Source organism: Rana temporaria, chromosome 11 (assembly GCF_905171775.1).
Source record: "Rana temporaria chromosome 11, aRanTem1.1, whole genome shotgun sequence".
In the NCBI taxonomy this organism is placed as follows: domain Eukaryota; kingdom Metazoa; phylum Chordata; class Amphibia; order Anura; family Ranidae; genus Rana; species Rana temporaria.
The window spans coordinates 161272352-161295324 of record NC_053499.1 but is presented as its reverse complement, the minus strand read 5'-3'; the positions used below and the strand labels follow the sequence as shown (position 1 = coordinate 161295324).

The window sequence follows — 22973 nt, the reverse complement described above, 5'->3', positions numbered from 1 at the left end:
ATTTTTTCAATTTTATTTTTAGAACAGATCACATCCTAGTGATCTCCATCAATGTCTAAAAGCATTGCTGGTATGATTAGAGTAACCCTGGGCCGAGTAGCTGAAGCGATCATTTTATATTGCCGAATATTCGCAATGCGAATATTCGGCAATAGGAATATTGCGCGATTATTTTCTCCGCCCTTCTTTTGCATCAGAGCCAATCAGAGTTCTCCTACCACAGTTGTCGAAATTCCGCAATAAATATCGCATTCGCATTTTGCGAAATTTCGATAAAATATCACGAATATTCTGAGCCAATCAGAGGGCTCCTACCGCAGTTGTCGAAATTCCGCAATAAATATCGCATTCGCATTTTGCGAATTTTTCGATAAAATATCACGAATATTCTGAGCCAATCAGAGTGCTCCTACCGCAGTTGTCGAAATTCTGCAATAAATATCGCATTCGCATTTTGCGAAATTTCGATTAAATATCACGAATATTCTGAGCCAATCAGAGTGCTCCTACCGCAGTTGTCGAAATTTCGCAATTATTTTCGCATTCGCAATAGCGAAATTTCGCAAACATTTCATTTCGATAAAATATCACGAATATTCGAATTTAGCGAATATTTCTCGAATATTCGGCTATATATTCGTGATATATCGCGAAATCGAATATGGCGTATTCTGCTCAACACTAGTGGTAAAGGGGAACTCTGCTCACCAAAGCCCCCCCCCTTACATCAGAGTCTACAGAGCACCTCCTACATCTGAGTCCCTCTTACATTAGTAGTCACTGGGAGGCAGGAGAGAGTGGGGCGTTCCACAAGTGGTTAATTACAATTTAATTTTTTTTATGTATTTTTCTTCCCCACAAAAGTGGAGTTACCCTTTAAATAATTTGTAAAGACTGGAGTATGAGGGACACGAGTGCCTCCATCACCAGTGTAGGGTGTTGTACTCTACTGAGGGGTTTGTATGGCTGGCTGTGGATTGATGGACCTCATCCCTCCGATGGTCCTCGCTTGGCCTATTTGGTGACAATGTATCGTTCCATTAGTGCAGTGTTTCTCAATTCCAGTCCTCAGGCCCCCCCAACAGGTCAGGTTTTCAGGATTTCCATTATTTTGCACAGGTGATTTGATCAGTTTCACTGCCTTAGTAATCACCACAGCCTTTTCATCTGAGGGAAATCCTGAAAACCTGACCTGTTGGGGGGGCCTGAGGACTGGAATTGAGAAACACTGCATTAGTGAGACCTTCATTATAATATAGATGTGGAGAAAGTGATCACAGAAACGTCTTCAGTATAAATCAACATTAACCCCCCAATTACCGACCCGGGACCGTGCTACTTACAGAAGAGGTTGTAGAGTGTGAAGAGGAGGACGAGGGCCGCGCTGACGTGGGGGGCGTCGGCCGAACTGCAGTCTATTCTGCCTTTTTTGCACAAGCACACTTGGATGGTCAGGTCCGTGCTGTAGGACAGGGGCGGCTTCCCGGCGTCCGTTACCACCACCGGCACGTTGTAATTGTTTTTCTTCAGGTTCTGTAGAAGGCTGACCTGTGCGTGAGTACCTGGAAGAAACCAGCAGGGTCCACCTTAATTCAAATTACAACAACAAGAGTTTGCCATTTCTGCTCTGCCCGTATGTCACTATGGGCCAAACATCTAAACCCCCCAACCCCTCCACATGTTACGCCCCCGCTGCGTACCGCCCGCCGCGTAACGCGTGCCACGTACTGCCCACCACGTACCACCCGCCATGTACTGCCCGCCACGTACTGCCCGCCGTGTACCTCCCGCCACATAACGACTGCCACGTATCGCCCGCCGCATTACGCCAGCCGCGTGTCGCCCGCCACGTACTGCCCGCCACGTACCGCCCGCCATGTAACACCCGCTCATTACCGAGTACATAGTGATTGTACATTTTGTGCCGTGTTAACTACTGGGTTGTGTGTAGTGTGTAATAATACATTTGCTCTATCAGCGCTTTCCACTAATCCTCTCACATTGGGGGTTGTCAAGCATTTTTTTCCTAAGGGGTCTTTTACACTAGCAGCAGAGGGGTGGCAAAACCCTGCAACTGGACCGTGTTGATTCTTCTCTTGTCTGCTGCCCATCTTGACCTTTACTACATTTAACAGATTCTTCTCCTGTCTGCTGCCTGTTTTGACTTTTTCTTCTCTGATGGGTAACTCTAAAGTCTGCTGCATGCCCTGACCTTTACTACATTTAACAAATTCTACTCTTGTCTGCTGCCCATCTTGACCTTTGCTACATTTAACAGATTCCTCTCCTGTCTGTTAACTTTGCTACATTGCTGGGCTATTCTAATGTCTGCTGCCTGCCCTGACCTTTACTACATTTGACAGATTCTTCTCCTGTCTTCTGCCGGTCTTGACCTTTGATACTCTGCTGGGTAATTCTGCTGTCTGCTCCTTGTCCTGACCTTTACTACATTTAACAAATTCTACTCTTGTCTGCTGCCCATCTTGACCTTTGTTACATTTAACAGATTCTTCTCTTGTCTGCTGCCTGTTTTCACTTTTGCTACTCTGACGGGTAATTCTAATGTCTGCTGCCTGCCCTGACCTTTACTACATTTGACAGATTCTTCTCCTGTCTTCTGCCTGTTTTGACCTTTGCTATTTTGCTGTGTAATTCTAATGTCTGCTGCCTGCCCTGACCTTTACTACAATTAACAAATTCTTCTCTTGTCTGCTGCCTGCCCTGACCTTTGCTACATTTAACAGATTCTTCTCCTTCCATTCGTTATGATCGCAATTCGTAGATTTGAAGATTCGAAAATCCAAAAATAAAAAAAGAAAATCCGAAAGAATAACTAACTATTCAATTTATAGGTATTGGAATTTCCTTTCAAATTCGGCTGTTGGTGAACGTAACGAATACGAATGTATCCAAAGTTAGGAATTATCCGAAATAACGAATGCCGCATTTAAACAAATGGAACAGAACGAATTAACAATATATAATAATAATAATAATAAAAGGAAAGAAACCAATTAATAATATATGATGATGATAATAATAATAATAATAATAATAATAATAATAATAATAATAATAATAATAATAATAATAAAATGGAAAGAAACAAACTAATAATAAATAATAATAATAATAATAATAATAATAATAATAATAATAATAATAATAAAATGGAAAGAAACAAATTAATAATATATGATGATAATAACAATAATAATAATAATAATAATAATAATAATAATAATAATAAAATGGAATGAAACAAATTAATAATAAATAATAATAATAATAATAATAATAATAATAATAATAATAATACAAGGAAAGAAACCAATTAATAATATATGGTAATAATAATAATAATAATAATAATAATAATAATAATAATAATAATAATAATAATAATAATAACAATAATATGGAAAGAAACAAATTAATAATAAATAATAATAACAATAATAATAAAAGGAAAGAAACCAATTAATAATATATGATAATAACAATATATAATAATAATAATAATAATAATAATAAAACGTTTTTTATTATTATTATTATTGTTATTTATTTGTTCCGTTCCAGTTGTTTAGATACGTCATTCGTTATTTCTTTAAGAGCTCTTTTTTTTTTTTTTTTGCTTTACGAATGTGACAAACATTTGCAGAGCCACAATCAAAAATGCAATATAATTTTTTTTCCTATGATCATCAGCGCCATCTAGAGGCCATAGTGTGGATTTTTTTTTCTGAAACGCTTCAATCAAAAAAAAAAAAAAAAAAACTGCATTATGGCCACTGGATGGAGCTGACGACCACAGAATATAATCATATTACACAAAACAGGGCGATTTTCTTTCGTTTTTTGTCACTTTCATACAGTAGTTTTTGTTTACAAAGATACCCCTCCATTATTTGGGAAGGCGCTCCGAGCCGCACCACACCTGAATGGAAGATTCTGACACCAGTGTTGAACACATAGGAACTCCGGTGTGTGCAGATTTTTGAAGCACCTCTTCCCCCTGGAATAATTGGCGGCCCATCATTGACCACTTAGTCTGGATGGCATTTGCCTGCACGGCAGATTCTGATACCCACCAGAACCTCTCCGCGACATTTCTGGGTGGTTCCAGTAATAAAACTCACCGTTTAGTTGGTTGATTTTCCACGCCGGGCTGGCTTGTTTGCCCAGGTCGAATTTGAAGGGTTCGGAGTTCGGATGAAGGTCGCGGTCCCACGCTACCAGAGTGATAACGTTGAGATCTTTGGAGTCTTCGCACATCTTGGCCGAGGTTGGGTTGATGTATGGCGCGTTGTCATTAACGTCTTCTAATGTAATTTGTAATGTCCCCGTGCCAGTAGCTGGAGGAGTGCCTGGTGGTGGAGAGACATGGACGTGCATTAAATACAGGAACGCAATCCCTTCGCTTGCCAAGTACATAGTGATTGTACATTTTGTGCCGTGTTAATTACCGGGTTGTGTGTAGTGAGTAACAATACATTTGCGCTATCAGCGCTTTCCACTAATCCTCTCACATTGGGGGTTGTCAAACATTTTATTACTAAGGGCTCATTTACACTAGCAGCAGAGGGGTGGCAAAACCCTGCGATTGGGCCGTGTTTATTCTTTTATTGTCTGCTGCCCATCTTGACCTTTGCTACATTTAACAGATTTTTCTCCTGTCTGTTGCCTGGCTTGACCTTTGCTACTCTGCTGGGTAATTCTACTGTCTGCTGCCTGCCCTGACCTTTACTACATTTAACAGATTCTTCTCCTGTCTGCTGGCTGACTTGACCTTTGCTACATTACAGGATACTTCTCCTGTCTACTGCCTGTCTTGACCTTTGATACTCTGCTGGGTAATTCTACTGTCTGCTGCCTGCCCTGACCTTTACTACATTTAACAGATTCTTCTCCTGTCTGCTGGCTGACTTGACCTTTGCTACATTACAGGATACTTCTCCTGTCTACTGCCTGTCTTGACCTTTGATACTCTGCTGGGTAATTCTACTGTCTGCTGCTTGTCCTGACCTTTACTACATTTAACAAATTACTTCTGGGTAATTGTCTGCTGCCCATCTTGACCTTTTCTACATTACAGGATACTTCTCCTGTCTACTGCCCGTCTTGACCTTTGATACTCTGCTGGGTAATTCTACTGTCTGCTGCCTGTCCTGACCTTTACTACATTTAAAAAATTCTTCTCTTGTCTGCTGCCTGTTTTGACTTTTGCTACTCTGACGGGTAATTTTAATGTCTGCTGCCTGCCCTGACCTTTACTATATTTAACGGATTCTTCTCTTGTCTGCTGTCTCTTTTGACTTTTGCTACTCTAAGGATGGCTACCCCCCTTTTTATAATTTTTTTTCTATATATTTTTTTTGTAAGGGACCCAGAGGTCCCCAGGGCAACCCCCCCCCCCTTTATTTTTTTTTCATCAGCATCCAGCAGCCTTAGGCCCCGTACACACGAGAGGATTTATCCGCGGGAACGGTCCTCCGGACCGTTTCCGCGAATAAATCCTCTGGCGGATTTTGATCTGATGGTTGTACTAACCATCAGATCAAAATCCGCGCGGAATTCCCTCCGTGGTGACGTGTCGCGCCGTCGCCGCGATGATGACGTGGCGACGTGCGCGACGCTGGAAGATAAAGACTTCCACGCATGCGTCGCATCATTACGACGCATGCGAGGGAGAGGAGCGGACAGATTGATCCGGTGAGTCTGTACAGACCACCGGATCAATCCGCTGGAGCCGATTCCAGCGGATAGATTTCTTAGCATGCTAAGAAATTTTTATCTGCTGGAAATCGGTCGGCCGCTGGGCCGTACACACCACAGGATCTATCTGCTGAAACTGATCCGCGGATAAATTCCAGCGAATAGATTCTCTCGTGTGTACGGGGCCTTAGATGGGCATCTCAGCAAATGCAATATACAGGGATATGGGAAACAATAAAAAACACCCACACGGGGGGGGGGGGGGGGTGGGGAACTGGACAGGTTTGTTTAGCACCCGGGTCAAGGATGCAGAACTGCGCCCCCGAGCTCCCCCACTGGTAATGCATGTTGTAGAATGGGTTTTAATGCTCTGTGTCCAATCTCTGCCCCCCCCCCCCCGCTTCGCTGTGCCCAGGGCAGCTTCCCCTCGTGCCCAGGGCAGCTTCCCCTCCTGCCCACCCCCGCTTCACTGTGCCCAGGGCAGCGTCCCCTACTGCCCACTCCTTGTCCCGGCCGTGTTACCAATTATGTAGATCTGAGTTTAGCTTCCATGATAAATAGACAGATGATACTAATTCCCATTTTTGTATCAAGTAACTTTAATAAAACCGTCACAGGAGACAATATTAAAATATTAAAATCCGCTTTTGGCGCCGCGCCACCTTCTGTTTGGAAAATAAGAGCGACTGTGAAAAGCAAAAAAAAAAAAAAGCCTAAATTTCAATAAATGAGCGTCAGCCTCGAAAAAAATATTCCATTAATCGCGCTCGCGGAAAAAAAAAACAACAAGTTGATGTGACAAGTGATAGGAACGGGTGACACTCCATCCATTTCAATCAGCCGATCCTGGCGACGCCGTTCTACCGCTCTTCCCATTGTGTCTGAAAAAGAACTTCTCCGACCCGCCGGAGCTTCTTCTTTTAATGAAAAATAAATTATTTTTCACTTTTGATTGGTCTAATTGAATTTGTAATGCGAATCCGGCGCCTTCTCCTTGAATCTTGATGTATTACGAAGGAAAGACGCGAGGCGCGGAATGGATGAAAAAACACAATGGGGTGTTTGAAATACGATCACAAAAGTCGGCCTTTCATGCATCTAATTAAATTGCTGACTTTAATTCCGAACGCATTATTTCCAGACCGGACTGATAGCGTCTGAGCCGCGTCGTTATCTTTTTATTTCCCAGACAGTCATATTAGAAACAAAAAATGAAAGTAATGAAAAAAAAAAAAGACATTTTGAAATGAAGAAACTGTCAGCACTTGTATTTTTTTTTCCCTGCCATGTAAATGGATATTTTTACTGCTTAGAGACCGTAATCTATTAGAAATGGGAATAAAGAGATTTCGCTGGGAGTTTATCAAACCCGGGAGCAGACAGAATCCGGAGCAGCTGTGCCTAGCAAACCAATCAGCTTCTAGCCTCAGCTTGCTCAGTTAGGCTTTGAGAATGAAAGCTGGAAGCTGATTGGCTGCCATGCAAAACTGCCTTAGATTCTGTCTGTCTGCCAGGGCCGCCATCAGGGGGGTATGGGCAGTACACCTGTAAGGGGCCCAGAGGTCGCCAGGGGCCCGGATGGCTACCCCTTTTTTTTGTAAGGGGTCCGGAGGCCCCTTATTTATTTTTTATTAAAGGAGGTCCCCAGGGCCCCGGATAACAACCCCCCCACCCATTTTTTTTATATATATTTTTTTTTTAAAGGGCCCAGAGGTCCCCAGGGCCCTGGATGGCTACCCCCCTTGTTTTTTTATAAAAAAAAAAAACATTGCCAGGAATAAAAAAAAACAAAAAAACAGCGTGGGGTCCCCCCCAAAATCCAGACCCTTATCTGAGCATGCAGCCTGCCCCCCCCTTTCAAACCATACCAGGTCACATTCTCTGACAGCTAAAGTTAAATAAAATAATATTGGCGGGAATACAAAAATGTAAAAAATATTATTATTCAAAGCATTCAGTCTGGCATTGCCAGGAAAGGGGGTGTCATTGGGAGGAAAGGTCCCCCATCATTGGTCTTGTTGGTGTCATTGGCTGGAACTCTGCCCCTTTGTTGATGTCAGTGAAGGAAATAGTGCCCCAGGGGCCGGATGAAAGCAAGCAAAGGGCCACATCCAGCCCCCGGGCAGCAGTTTGGAGACCACCTATCTAAACCACCATCTCAGTCCAGGAAGTAGATGCTGACTGTGAATAATGCTGGAACAAAAATGGCTCGGTCCTTCTGGAGTATATGAAGGCATTGCCAGGAGGGGTACTGTGATCCTTTAGAGAAGTAATGAGTGTTACACTTACACAATACTTTGCATGCACTTCACATTTGATAGGAGATCTCCTTTAAATCTATGCGACTTGATTGTTATTTAAGCCGTTCAAAGTGTTTCTTTGCATGTGGGTCACGTTTGTCACTGTACTTTGATAAGGGTCCCCGCAGGGTGTGTGATGCTTATTCGCTCCGTTATCATGAAGCCCTTGATGTTCCTTCGCTATGCTTGAATAAATGTGTACCTGACAAAAAAATGATGTCTGGTGTGCTGGCAAGACCTTGTTCTCTATCGAAATAGGAAGGCGACATCCATCGAGTTGCTTTGGCGTTCACCTACAAAGTGTGTAAAGTTGTAGGGAGTTTGATATGGCGCCTTTTATGTTGCTTTGCTGCTTGAAAACCAAAGCAATCACAACGATACGGGAAGGTGTGTGGGGGGTGGGGGGGCACCAATGATGGCTCAGTTGGGAAAAGGAAGTGAATCACACTAAGGCATGAATCCCCACTGGAAGGCACTTGGATGGGCACAGCTGCTCCCCTGGCCTTGTGATTACTACGAACTACAAGACCCTGGTGTACTATGGGGATAGCTGGGCCAAGTAGCTCTTCTTCTGAAGGGTTCAAACCTCTGTCCTTCCCTAGTCTCTTGTGGGAGAACCATCTCCCGAACTTGGTCCAAGTAGTTCCTCCCCTGAGGGGAGTTTATACCCTGCCCTTCTATTATTTTTCATGGGAGGAGGTTTATACCCCTGGCTTTTCCTAGTCTCTAGTGGGAGAACTGTCCTCTAAACATCAGCCAAGTAGTTCCTCCCCGGAGGGGTTCATACCTCTGTCCTTCCTTAGTCTCTCTCATAGGAGAACCGCCCCCTGAACTTGGACCAAGTAGTTCCTCTCCTGTGGCCTTCTCTAGTCTCTAATGGGAGAACCATTCCCGAACTTGGGCAAAGTAGTTCCTCTCCTGCTGGGGGTTCATGCCTCTGGTCTTCTGTGATTTCTCATAGGAGGAGGTTGATACAGCTGGATTTTCTTAGTCTCTCAATGAGAGAACCGTCCCCTGAACTTGGGCCAAGTTGTTCCTCTCTTGAGGAGTTCATACCTCTGGCCTTCCCTAATCTCTTGTGGGAGAACCATCCTCTAAACTTGGTCCAAGTAGTTCCTCCTCTGAGGGGGGTTCATACCACTGCCCTTCTCTGATTTCTCATGGGAGGAGGTTGATACCGCTGGCTTTTCCCAGTCTCATGTGGGAGAACTGTCCTCTAAACGTGGGCCAAGTAGAACCTCTCCTGAGGGGTTCATACCTCTGGCCTTCCTTAGTCTCTCTCATTGGGGAACTATCCCCTGAACTTTGTCCAAGTAGTTTCTCCCCTGAGGGGGTTCATACCTCTGCCTTTCTCTCATTTCTCATGGGAGAAGGTTGATACTGCTGGCTTTTCCCAGTCTCTTGTGGAAGGGTGAACTGTCCTCTAAACCTGGGCCAAGCAGTTCCTCCCCGGAGGGGTTCAGATCTCTGACCTTCCTTAGTCTCTCTTGTGGGGGAACCATCCCCTGAACTTAGGCAAAGTCGTTCCTCTCCTGAGGTGTTGATTTCTCTGGCCTTATAGTCTCTCATGAGAGAACCATCCCCTGAACTTGGGCAAATTAGGGGGTTCATACCTCTGGCCTTCTCCGATTTCTCATAGGAGGTGGTTGATACCGCTGGATTTTCCTAGTCCCTCATGAGAGAACCGTCCCCTGAATTTGGGCCTAGTAGTAGTTCCTCTCCTGAGGGGTGCATACCTCTGGCTTTCCCTAGACTCTTGTGGGAGAAGCATCCTCTGAACTTGGGCCAAGTAGTTCTTCTCCTAAAGGGGGTTCATACCTCTGGCTTTCTCTGATTTCTTATGGCAGGATTGTACTCTGAGCTTAGCAGAAGATCTGTTTATGAAGTTTGCAACATAGAAAAGTATGTTCTCCTGTTACTGTTAGTGGTTCTGGAGTATCTTTTATACTATCCTACACCCCATCCAAGTTACCCAACAATAAAACTACAAAAATATATCCCCTAGACTTCTGTTTTGTGTCAGTGTGCGTGAACTGTGCTGTGCATGTGCTGGCAGCCTCCACACTAGTGAGAAGGAACTCATCATCATCATCTGTGGTGCTGCCATCAGGCGGGTTATAGTGCCTGGGCTTTTGATAATCAAACAATAGCCCTTTCGGGGGTCCTGCTACAAAGGTTTTTCTCCCGCTGGTATATGTCAGGAATGGGTTCACCCGTTGGTGGTGCTTTCGACCCTCTGGATCGCAGTACCGGCGTCCACCAGCAGGTGTCTCCTGGCAGTGTGGAGCCGACATTATCTCCTGCGATCAGGTGTCACCCGAGCCTGATTGCAGGAGATGTGTATAAATACCCGGCAACACACACAGTTACTGTCAGTAAAGGGTTCATCTGCTGGTGGACACCGGTACTGCGATCCACAGGACTGGCAGCGCCACCGACGGGTGAACCCTTTCCTGACAGTATAGGCCCGTAGTAAGGTTGGCAAAAATCTTCCCAGGTGTAAGTTCCCCACGTTGTAGGGGACTCTCACAAGAAGGATCTTTGTGCATCTCTGGTGGTCCTGCCCTAAGATACAGAAGTTCTGGAAGGCGATATCACCAGAGATTTAAAAAAACTACCCTCAGACCTATACAATTATTCCCCTACATTATATATTTCATGATGTTCCCTCATCTTTAAATGCCTACAAAAACAGTGTCACCCCACTCCTTCCAAATGCAGTGAAAAGCCTGATACCCCAGTTCTAGAAGCAGGACTGTGTCCTACAATCCAGGCCTGGAAAAGGGAAGTAGAGAGGATGATGGAATAGGAAAGATAGAATAGGTCTGAAAATTTTCTAAACAGAGTGCCAATTTACTGTCCTTTAGACTTTAGGGGGGCCCAAACTGTGGGCTTCAAGAGTACAAGATGTCCGAGCATCAGTGGGAGTAAAAAATCCCCCATCATTGGTGTGAGTGGGAGAAATTATGCTCCATTGTTGGTGTAATTGGGAAGAATTGTGCCTCATCTTTGGTGCCATTGAGAGAAATTATGTTCAAACATTGGTGTCCTTGAGACCCATTGCTGGTGTCATTGGGAGGATCTGTACCCCATTGTTAATGTCATTGATAGTAATTCTGCCCCATCATTGGTGCCATTGGGAGAAATTGCATTCCAACATTGGTGTCCTTGAGACCCATTGCTGGTGTCATTGGGAGAATCTGCCCCCCATTGTTGATGTCATTGATCCATGGTTGGTGCCATTGGGAGGAATTGTCGCATTCACTGTTGTCAGGGAAAAAAATTGTCCCCCAAGGGCCGGATAAAGGCAAGCACAGGGCCGCAGTTTGAAGACCACTTGTCTATACGATTAGAGACAAACAGGATACACTCAACTACATTTGGTGGGGCTGGATGAATTATCCCTTCGAAACAGACAAGTCTACAGGAGAGGCCTCGACTTTCTAATTGCCCCATTAACAAGCATTGCAAACCTGGAGTACAATTTAAGGTTAATAGAAAGGGTTCATCTGCTTGATGGACGTGTGAAAACCTTCCGATTGTAAAAAGTAAAAGCGTTGAAGACCTCGTACAGCAAAAACCAGCAGAAAGCCTTGTCAAACCATCCCAGGGGTCCCCCGGCAGAGGAAGGGTTAGCGCAACGCGCTGTGACAACACAACCGCCGAAATCTCATTTCATCTGTGGACATAAATACACAGTGTTGCCGGTATTGTAATCATGTCCTTGTATCCCGTAATTTAGATAGGAAATCTCTTTCAGATGCGTTAATAAGCGCAGAAGCACAGCAGCTGTATTAAACCCTGATTTCATCACTTTAATTTTTAATCAAGGCTGCGTGATGACATATTAAAGCAATATTTCTTGTGTAATTTATGTGATTAAAATAGCAAAAAGAGAGGCATCTGGAGCGGCATTCTTAATTATAGCACTGGCGAGCCCGAGATAAGGGGAGTAATTGTGTTGCTATCAAACTAATTGTTTTCCCGCAAATCAGGTAGGAACAGAAAGTGCCAATTAATCTAATCAGAAGGCTCGATAATCGAGGGGGTCCATCGTCCAATGTCATATTCTAAGCTTTGACTGTCCTTGTCGTTCTATCAAAGAGTCAGCGTCCTTTTTATTTATCTATTGTACAAAATAGTCTTGCCAATATTTCCAAAGCAACAATCCGGGCCATATAGGCCACTCCTACTTATGACCAAACCCACCAAATTCATCCTACATGTACAGTAGACACACAGAAGACACCTTCTCAAACAGTTTACTCTATGCCAACCATTCTCAAGCAAATTGTACAAAATAGGCTTGCCAATATTCCAAAATCAAAATTATGGGCCAAAAAGGCCACTCCTACCCATGATCAAACCCACCTCATTCATCGTACACACAGACACACAGTCTTCTCAACCAGTTCAGTCTATACCAGCCATTCTCTACCAGGGTTTCCTAGAGCTCAAGAGGTTCCTCAAGAGGTTGTTAGGGGTTCCTTAAACTGTGGCTGATTGTCCTCCCATCTGACGGTGCCTACCTAATTCCAATACCATTTGGTAGAGCCAGTGGCATGGCACCAATGATCTTTTTTTCTGTCTGTAAGGGTGTTTGACTAACAATGCAAGGGTTACATTCTTCCTATTGACCACTAATGGAAGGGGCATTTTTCCCATTGACTTCAGATTAATTGGTTTTAGTAAGGGTTCCCTGAGACCTGAAAATGATTTTTAAGGTTCCTCTACGGAAGCCTTTCTCAACCAAGGTTTTCAACCAAGGGTTTCTCCAGGGGCTGCTGGGGGTTTCTTGAGGACTGAGCCATCTCTGCCTTGCTGATTAGCAACCAATGAACCCAAAGATCCTTTTTTAGCTATCGAGGGGAGGGGGGGGGGATTATTTTGACTGACCACAAGTGTAAGGAACATTCTTGCCACTTACTACAAATGTAAGGAGCATTCTTCCCACTGACCGTCACACTAATGTACTGTAAACTGAAGATATTTAGGTAGATTCAGGTAGATTTGCCTAAACTTGCGGCGGCGTAGCTTAGCGTGTTTAGGCTACGCCACCATAAGTTAGCTAGACAAGTACATGATTCGCAATGTACTTGCCTGCTAAGTTATGGCGGCGTAGCCTAAAGCGGGCGGGCGCAAGGGCGCCTAATTAAAATGTGTGTAAGGGGGCGTGTTTTATGTTAATGGGGCTTGACCTGACGTTTTTGATGTTTTTTTTAACTGTGCATGCACCGGGCGCCTACATTTCCCAGTGTGCATTTCGGCTAAGTATGCCGCACTGGCCTATTGATTTCGACGTGGACGTAAACAACGTAAATCCCTATTCACGGACGACTTACGCAAACAACGTAAAAATTTCGAATCTCGAAGCGGGAATGGCGGCCATACTTTAACATTACTATTCCATCTAATAGATGGAATAACTTTAGGCCTGATAATGCCTTACGGAAACAGCGTAAATCTACTGCGGCGGCCGGGGCGTACGTTCGTGAATTGGCGTATCTACTGATTTGCATATTCTACGCCGACCGCAATGGAAGCGCCACCTAGCGGCCATCCAAAAAATTGCAAGCTAAGATAGAACGGCGCAAGCCGGCCTATCTTAGCTTTGTTTAAGCGTATCTCTGTTTGAGCATACGCTTAAACAAACGCCGGCGTAGATTCAGAGTTAGGTCGGCTTATCTACTGATAAGCCGGCCTAACTCTTTGTGAATCTACCTAATAGTAGGTATCAGCAGGGGTTCCCTGAGACCATAAAATTATTTCAAGGGTGCGTCCACATTAAAAAGATTGAGAAAAACTTCTCTAGGGTAAAAGGTTTGAGAAGGGCTGGTCCAGAAAGTTATGCTAGCCACACGTATTATTTTCTAAACCCAATCTTCTTTAAATCTGAGATTTGTCAATTCAACTTTTGGTCTCTTTTTTAAATTAATTGAAATTCTCAATGAAACAAATTAGCTGATGCTGTAGAAATTCCCTATTGATTGGCTGAGATTCATTTAGAAATGACAAATGAGAGAATCAATTGGGGGAAAAAATTGCTACACAACACACGTTAAAGCCCCATAAAAAAATAACAGGAAATTCTACGACCTGGAAAATTGCTTCTTCCTTTAATTTAATGCGGAAAAATGTAACTTGACTGAAAAATAACATACATGGTTTGGTTTTCTTACATTTGACTTGAATTGGCTAAGGGCTAGTAATTTTGGACTTTGAAGGCACACAGTACATATGGTAAGAAAACTAAATAAATGTATTTTATAAGAATGTCATAAAAACAGTTACAGACATAAAATCAGAGAAATCAAGTAAATAACTGGTCCACATAGGTTGTGGTACAGTGATACAGTTCTACCATAGAAGGCTCAAATATAGAGCATGATTGTAAAGTTGACTGTATAGACCTCTGTGTCCAAGCCCCAGTGGGCAGGGCAAAACGCATCAGGGGCCGGAGCAGCATTGGCTGAGGCCATACATCACATAAGCACTGGGTTGGTGTGAGCGGCGTCTCACTTACAGTACACCAAAACTTACAATCTAAGGTACGCAACGGAGGCCAGTTTAGAGAGGAGCCAATTAACCTGCCAGCATGCCTTCAGTATGTAAAGAGCACCTCAGTGACCGAGATCCGGGTGGGTGGGGTGAAATGCATCAGAGGGCTTGGCCAGCGCTGATGCACATTACCTCGCCCACCAGGGCTTAGTGACAGACCTCTGTGTCCAAGCTCCAGTGGGCAGGGCAAAATGCATCAGGGGCTGAGGCCGGACCAGTTGGTCTGAGCGGCGTCTCATCTGTGGTACACCAAAACTTACAATCTAAGGTACGCTACAGAGGCCAATTTAAATAGGAGCCAATTAACCTGCCAGCATGCCTTTAGTATGGAAAGGACATACAAACTCCATGCGGATAGTAACACAAGGCAGGGGTGTTAACTACTACACCATTGTGCTAAATGCTCTGGAGCCAGACACTTAAAGTCACCAAGTCCACCCCTTCTTGGAAACAGTATGCCCTGGTGGCAGTGGCCTCTTTCAGCAGGATAGACAAGGTTCGGGGCCACTATGTGCAGAACGAGCTGCACAGTGGAGGTAAGTATGACATGTTTGTTATTTTCTTTTTTAAATTGAACCTTTACAATCACTTTAAAGGATCTGCTACTGCCAGCTTAGTGCCAGATACCACAGCATACCTTCAGGGGTCTAGTGGTGTTGTCCATACCTCGATGGATCAGGTCTGTCTTGGCAACAAAAGGGGCACCTACTCAATGTCAATGTGAGTGGTTATAAAGTTATGGCCGATCGGTGTATGGCTTTCACAAAACCGGATGAACACGTTGCAGCGTGCTGCATTGCTGGCTGCTGTCACAGAGGAGCCCCCCGTCTCACCAGACGTGATTTCTCCAGAAGCAGAAGATTGAGGTCAGCCTCCCGCGGAGGGCCACTGTAAAACTTATTGATGAATCGAAAGCAACGTACAGAAACTTGCTACGTCATGAAAAATCCGCCCGACGCCGCCAAAAGACATTTGTATGCAAATAATACAAAGCGGAGCATCTGCAGAACTCAGACAAGTCCCGGGAGACCGAACGTGACCCTTGTAAAATTACTTGACACGACTCGCATTAATGATTCTGCGGAGAGATGAGCCAAAACTATGACAAAGGCCCTTCAAAAAAAAAGTCTGCACAGCAAACACAACGCGGGCCGCAGGAAATATATTCCAACAAGAAACTTTCCTGTGCTAGGAATACGTGAGGAGGAGATACAGCCCAGGATAGGATAGGAAGATTGCTGCTGGCATATCGGATATGCATATCTTTTTTTACAGAAGGTTGCAATTGTTTTACATTTTAAGAAAGAATAGTTCATTGGTATATATTTCTTTCCAAGTACATCATCCGTTACCCTCCTACTACATTACAAGTGTGCTCCGCAGAACAAGAACAACCAGCAGAGGAGTACAGAGGTACAACAGAGCCCTGGGGCCATCCGAAATTTAGTCAACAAAATCTGAGTTTGAAAGTCAAAATTCTGAGATAAAAACTCAGAATTCTGACTTTGAAACTCAAAATTTGGATTTTTAATCTCAGAACTCTGACTTTGAAAGTTCTTCTTCTGACTTTACTCTCATAATTCTGTCTTTTAATCTTAGGCCCCATACACACGATAGAATCCATCCGCAGATAAATCCCAGCAAATGGGTTTCTGCGGATAGATTCTATGGTGTGTACACGCCAGCGGATCTCTTTCCGCGGAGAAATCTCCTCTGGGATGGATTCCAGCAGATCGAATATTTGTTGTGCTGCACAACGAATCCATCTGCTGGAATCCATTCCAACGGATGGATCCGCTCGTCTGTACAGACTTACCGGATCCATCCGTCCAAAGGGATTCCCCGCACGCGTCGTAATGATTTGACGCATGCGTGGAATTCCTTATATGACAGCGTCGCGCCCGTCGCCGCGTCATAATCGCGGCGACGGCGCGACACGTCATCGCCAGAGGATTTCCGCGCGGATTTCAATGGGATGGTGTGTACACTCCATCCCATCGAAATCAGCGGATATCTTTGAGAGGATTTATCCGTGGAAACGGTCCGCTGGACCGTATTCGCGGATAAATTCTCCCGTGTGTATGGGGCCTTCGAATTCTGACTTTAAAATTCAGAATTCTGAGTTTACTTTTAATCTCATAATTCTGTCTTTAATTCTCAGAATTCTGACTTTGAAATTCTAAATTCAGATTTTTATCCCAGAAATTTTGACTTTTATCTCAGAATACTAACCTTGAATTAGAAATTTGAAATTCAGAATTCAGACTTTTAATTTCAGAACTCTGACTTTGAAATTTCGAATTCTGACTTTGAAATTCAGAATTTGGACTTTTACTCTCAGATTTCTGACTTTGAAACTCAGAATTTGGACTTTTAATCTCAGAACTCTGTCTTTTATTCTCAGTATTCTAACTTAGAAATTTAGAATTCTGATTTTATCTCAGAACTCTGACTTTGAATTTGGAATTTGAAATTCTGAATTCAGACTTTTAATCTCAGAACTCTGACATTGAAATTTCAAATTCTGACTTTGAAATTCAGAATTTGGACTTTTAATCTCAGAATTCTCATTTTGAAACTCAAAATTTGGATTTTTAATCTCAGAACTCTGACTTTGAAAGTCTATCTTCTGACTTTACTCTCCGAATTCTGTCTTTTAATCTTAGAATTCCGACTTTTAATTTCAGAATTCTGTCTTTAATTCTCTGACTTATGACTTTGAAATTCAGAATTCTAACTTTTATCCCAGAAATTTTTACTTTTATCTCAGAATTCTGACTTTGAATTCGGAATTAGAAATTTTGACTTTTAATCTCAGAACTAATACCTTTATGAAGGTGGTGGGTCAGATTGGACCTAATTTATGTTAAGTTTTTCCTAATAGACAGAAGGATGGATTAGCACCGAAAATAACTTCACCTCCACCATAAATAACGTCAAGTTATCACTCACCATTGTCTATTGCTAGGATCAGGGCCGTGTACGTGTTGTTGCGAACAAACGAAGACTCCCGGTCGAGTGGCGCTGTGGTGTTGACTGTTCCGTTCAGTGAGTTAATGGAGAGCCAGCCAGCATCGTCCTTCAGCACTGAGAACCTGCAATAAAAGACCGTGTAGGTTCAGACATAGTATGTTCAACAATGTACATAGGAGCTACAAACTTCTACAGCTGACACCACAAGAAACCGTACAATACCTCAGTGTGAATGCAGAAAATACTGCCATTTGGCCACTAGATGGTGTTGAGGAACATGACTATTTCCTATGATAGTCAGCGCCATCTAGTTTTATGCTTGGAAAACAGTTTATTGCAGTGGATACATTCTACAGTTGTGCCCCTTAACCAATGGAAAAAATTGAATTAACCAGGTTTTGCCTATTTATGAACTTACATGTGAGGCGAGGGGGTTGCCCTAATAAATTTGATCAAATTTGATGACCATGGGTAGAGTTGTTTGATACCTGTCCTAACATTTACATTTATTACAAGAATGGAGACATGAATAGCACGAGAATTTTTTATTTAATTTTTGTTCTGACTTTAGTAGGGTTTCCTTCATTGTATCAAAGTGTGTATCCTCTGTCATGGATATGCAGTAGTCTGGCAGCTTACCTGTGTCCATCTGTCCATTAAGAGGCCTGACTGTTCTGGTTACCTTCATATCTCCTCTCCTTCCTGTATGGCCCCACCCAGGAAGTCTATATTAACTGTTGCACTACAGGCCTGCAGTGCTGTTGCTTTTCTTAAGTTCCTGTCTGCAGTGTGCTACGTTTATCTCTCTGTGTACCGTTTTTGGCTCGTCCCTGACTTCTCCCGTTTGCCTGTCCCCTTGACCTCTGCCTGTCTCCCGGTTACCCTGTCCGCCTGTTGCCCTGACCTCGGCTTACCCATTACTTCCATTTGTCTTGCTTGCTGCTTCCCCTCACTCTCTGTGGAGCGCGTCCTAGGGGATCCCAGGGGTCGCGACCTGGGCCCAGCTGCAGCGAAGCCCACCCTCACCACTAGAGGAGGTGCTCTGGTCAACACAAAGCTGGGTCTTAGACTCCGCGCCCTTGGCGATCTTGGGTTCACGCTTTTTCTTGGATAGCAGCAGTCGGCTATAGGGTTCATTCCTGACCCCTACGGAGTGCACTTGTCACCTGGGCACAGGTGACGTGACATCCTCTTTTATTTGGAGCATCACACCGAAGTTTAGAATTAGAAGCTTGTTGCTTCAGGTTTTTAACACCTCGTTGCCTTGGAAAAGGTTTGCAGGTCTTCTCTACAAGCTATGTCACCAATGCTGATACTTGAGAAATGTTGAAGGCCTCGTACGCACGTGACTTGAGTTTGTGTATTATGTGTACTTTGTTCCAGATGTAACTCCATTTTTTATGTTGAAAACCCAATAAAACTTACACTTTAGGCCCCGATGAAGGGTGCGGTGTTAGCTTTCCTCCTGAAACTAGAAATGCGCAATTTGATTCATTCCGAATTCATTATTTAACGGATTTAGACAAAATTTGTTAATTTGGAAACATCCGAATTTACCAAAACCTGTTTAATTCATTATTCAGAATAATTTGAAAATTAGAATTTTCGTAAATTTGTAATTTCGAAATCCGATAATCCAAAAACCCAAAAATTGTAAAATTCTGAAATAATAACTATTAAATTATAGGTATTGGAATTTCCGAATGAAGCTTAACAAATTAATAATAAATAACAATAGTAATAATAATAAAAAAAAATAAAAGTTTTATTATTATTATTTATTTATTATTAATTAGTTCTGTTCCATTAGTTTAGGTGCAGCATTCGATAATTCACAAATTTGGATACATTCGTGTTCGTTGCGTTCACTAACAGACAAATTTGAAAGGAAATTCCAATACCTATAATTTAATAGTTAATTATTATTAGTTAGTTATTATTGCAAATTTTTGCATTTTCTTTCTCATTTTCAAATTTTCGAATTTACGAGTTCACCAATCAACGAAAAAAAAAAAGAAAAAAACGAATGAAGCGCAGAGTGAGTTTTGACTTTCTGAAAGTGGAAACAGTCGACAATTTTTGCAATTGTAAAGACACAAAAAAACTATCACATTAAGGTTTGCACTAAGGAGGACCCCCGATTCCATTAACATGCTCCTTGGTAAAGCCTATGACGAGAGACATATGCCCCCCGCTGCATTCAGCCGTTTATGAATCACTTTCCCATCCATAGCGCTATAGACGGTGACATTGAGCCGGGTCTGCAAGGAGTCTGAATCCTACTCAGGTGAACAAAGAGCGTGTTATTATGTAGTAAAAACGTACACTAGAGGCGATGATTGTACTATAAAACCACGAAGGGGGGGGGGGGGGGGGCGTCTGTCGTAGTGAAGACCAATATCACAAGGTAACCTTTTTGGATGAATACATTAGTAAGTAATTCTAGCACTCCATAAATCAGTCTACTAATACTTATAGGAAGAAAATGGCAGGGGAAGCCACGGGGAATAGAATATAATGGAGCAGAACTTTCACTGGAACAATATGTCCATCTTTTTTATATGGACTTGTCTGGTGTAGAAGAATATTTAGCAGCAAAAATAAATAATTAAAGCCATGAGTATTAAAGAAGCAGTAAGTTGACCCATATTTTAGGATGTTACCCTACTGTATTCTTCTATAATCCATGATGAAAGCATTTCCTGGTGGAAACTTGACAGCTACAAAATCCAGATCTTCTGGGAGGCCTCCATGTTCTGTGGCCCAACTGGACAAGGAGCAGTCCCTACATCCAGGTCCTATATCCCAGGATGCACTGGGAAACCAGCCACTGAACCAGAAAGACGCTATTCAGCAGTCACTTCCGTTTCACGTGTATATATTCTGGGAGTGTCTGGTGCAGACGTCACATCTGCATACTTGCCAACAGTCCCGATTTTCCCTGGGGGGACTGGAACAGGAGCAACTAGCAGAGGTCACACATGGTGGGCAGTGGGAGGTGAGTGGGGAGTAAAGCGCGAGAAGGATTTTTTTTGTGAAAGGGGCCCCAGGGCCCCGGATGGCAACCCCCCCCTTTTTTTTCTTTTTTTTAATAAAAAAAATGGTTTAATCTTTTTTATACATATATATATATATATATATATATATATATATATATATATATATATATATATATATATATATATATTTATATATATATATATATTATTAAAGGGCCCAGAGGTCCCCAGGGCCCAGGATGGCAACCCTCCCCCCCTTTTTTTTTATACATTAAAAAAAAAAATTATATATATATATTTTTTATATATTTTTTTAAAGGGCCCAGAGGTCCCCAGGGGCTCGGATGGCTACCCCTCCTTTTTTATAATTTGTATTAGCCCCCCAACCTTCAATTTGCAGTGGCAGCACCCCCTCGCTACTCAATTTGTGGCAATTCGCGGCAGCCCCCCCACTTCGCAACTTGGGACGGCAGCACCCCCCCCCCCGGTTCTCTGCTCCAGGGGGCACATACCTGAAGCTGTGTGAGGCCCCGTACACACGATAGGATCCATCCGCTGGAATTGATCCGCGGACCGGCTCCAGCGGATAGATCCCCTGGTGTGTACAATCCAGCGGATCTGTTTCCGCGGATTTTTATCCCCTGGGATGGATTTCAAGCGGATAAAAATTTGAAGACATGCTTTAAAATCTATCCGCTTGAATCCATCCCAACGGATTGATCCGCTGGTCTGTACAGACTCACCGGATCAATCCGTCCGAATGGATCCCCCGCATGCGTCGTAATGATTCGACGCATGCGTGGAATTCCTTATATGACAGCGTCGCGCACGTCGCCGCGTCATCATCGCGGCGACGGCGCGACATGTCATCGCGATGGGATTTCGGGGTATTACTGAGCTGGGGGTATTCGTGAACTGGGGATCTACTGAACACGTAGGATGGTAAAAACCGGCTAAATGGAACATGGAAGGGAAGCTGACCTTGTCCTGAGCCACGGCCCCTTGCAAAGCATTCCCAGCAAGTGAAGACAAATGTAAAGATTTGGGTCCCATTATTGACGCTGTAAGTCTTCGGTGATCCCCGTGGCCCTTTGTGCCAAAATCCTTCTGCCGCTTCCCCTCACAGATTATTCAGCAACTCGGTACAATCATCGTTATTGATTTATGCAATTATCCGTCTGCTGGAAATGCAAGCAAAGCAGATTCTCTGGCTGCGCCGTAATCCAAAAATAAATAAACGAACCTTCGCGATGAAAGTCTGCCCATCGGCAAATTCCTAAGCGAAGACGCCGCCCGTAATTGAATGAAAGAGTGAGACGGATCAGCTTGTAAATGGAAATGAGACAGTTTGTATGAGATTTAGAAATGTGCTCTCCGCCGCCGCCGCAGCCGTAAGTTTAGAGGGAAAAAAATATATATACAGACTGGCGGAAGCGAGGCCAAAAAAAAAATAATAATAATTTGCGGCTCCATATTTTCTAAGTGGAGACGCCGCCAGGGACGTCCCAGATAGAGCCATGGACTTGGCCGTAACGCCAGGATGAGAGAAGGGGGGAGGAGAAAAAAAGACAGCGAAATGAAAGATATTGGACGCGATGAGTTCACCGCGAATACGGCGCATGGATGCCAAAATAGGGGTGAAGATACCAGGCACTGGCCAATTTAATTTATTGATTATATGTCTTTAAAGGATTATTTTATTATAATTATTATATTTATTATGTGTTTTTATTATATTAACCACTTCCATACCGGGGGGCACTTACGCACCTTCCTGCCCAAGCCAATTTTCAGCTTTCAGCGCTGTCGCACTTTGAATGACAATTGCGCGGTCGTGCTACGCTGTACCCAAATGAAATTTTTTATCATTTTGTTCCCACAAATAGAGATTTCTTTTGGTGGTATTTGATCATCTCTGCGATTTTTATTTTTTGCGCAACAACTAAAAAAAGACCCACATTTTTGAAAAAAATTCAGTTTTAATTTTTTCTGTTAATTTTTTTTGTAAAAATGCATTGGGGTAGATTCAGGAAAGAATTACGCCGGCGTATCCATAGATACGCCGCGTAATTCCAAAGCTGCGCCGGCGTATCTACTTTCTGTATTCAGAAAGCTAGATACGCCGACATTAGCCTAAGATACGACTGGCAAAAGTCTCTTACGCCGTCGTATCTTAGGGTGCATTCTGACGCTGGCCGCTAGGTGGCGCTTCCGTAGTTGTCAGCGTAGAGTCTGCAAATTACATACTTACGCCGATTCACAAACGTACGTGCGCCCGGCGGTAGTTTTTTACGTCGTTTGCGTAAGTCGTTTTCGTCGGAACGTTGCTCCTGCTATTAGGAGGCGCAGCCAATGTTAAGTATGGACGTCGTTCCCGCGTTGCGATTTGAAAATTTTACGTCGTTTGCGTAAGTCGTCCTTGCGA

The 22973-nt window shown here is 43.4% G+C and overlaps 1 protein-coding gene across 1 annotated transcript in view; it reads right to left on the bottom strand.

Annotated features, from left to right (window-relative positions):
- Positions 1–22973, bottom strand: part of CDH13 (cadherin 13) — a 561676-nt gene that overhangs the window by 13977 nt on the left and 524726 nt on the right. The window contains exons 11-13 of the mRNA XM_040329592.1: positions 17529–17671; positions 4143–4370; positions 1344–1562 (exon numbers count right to left, since the gene is read on the bottom strand). Of these exons, the coding sequence (XP_040185526.1) occupies positions 1344–1562; positions 4143–4370; positions 17529–17671 (590 nt within the window). The remainder of the gene's footprint in view (positions 1–1343; positions 1563–4142; positions 4371–17528; positions 17672–22973) is intronic.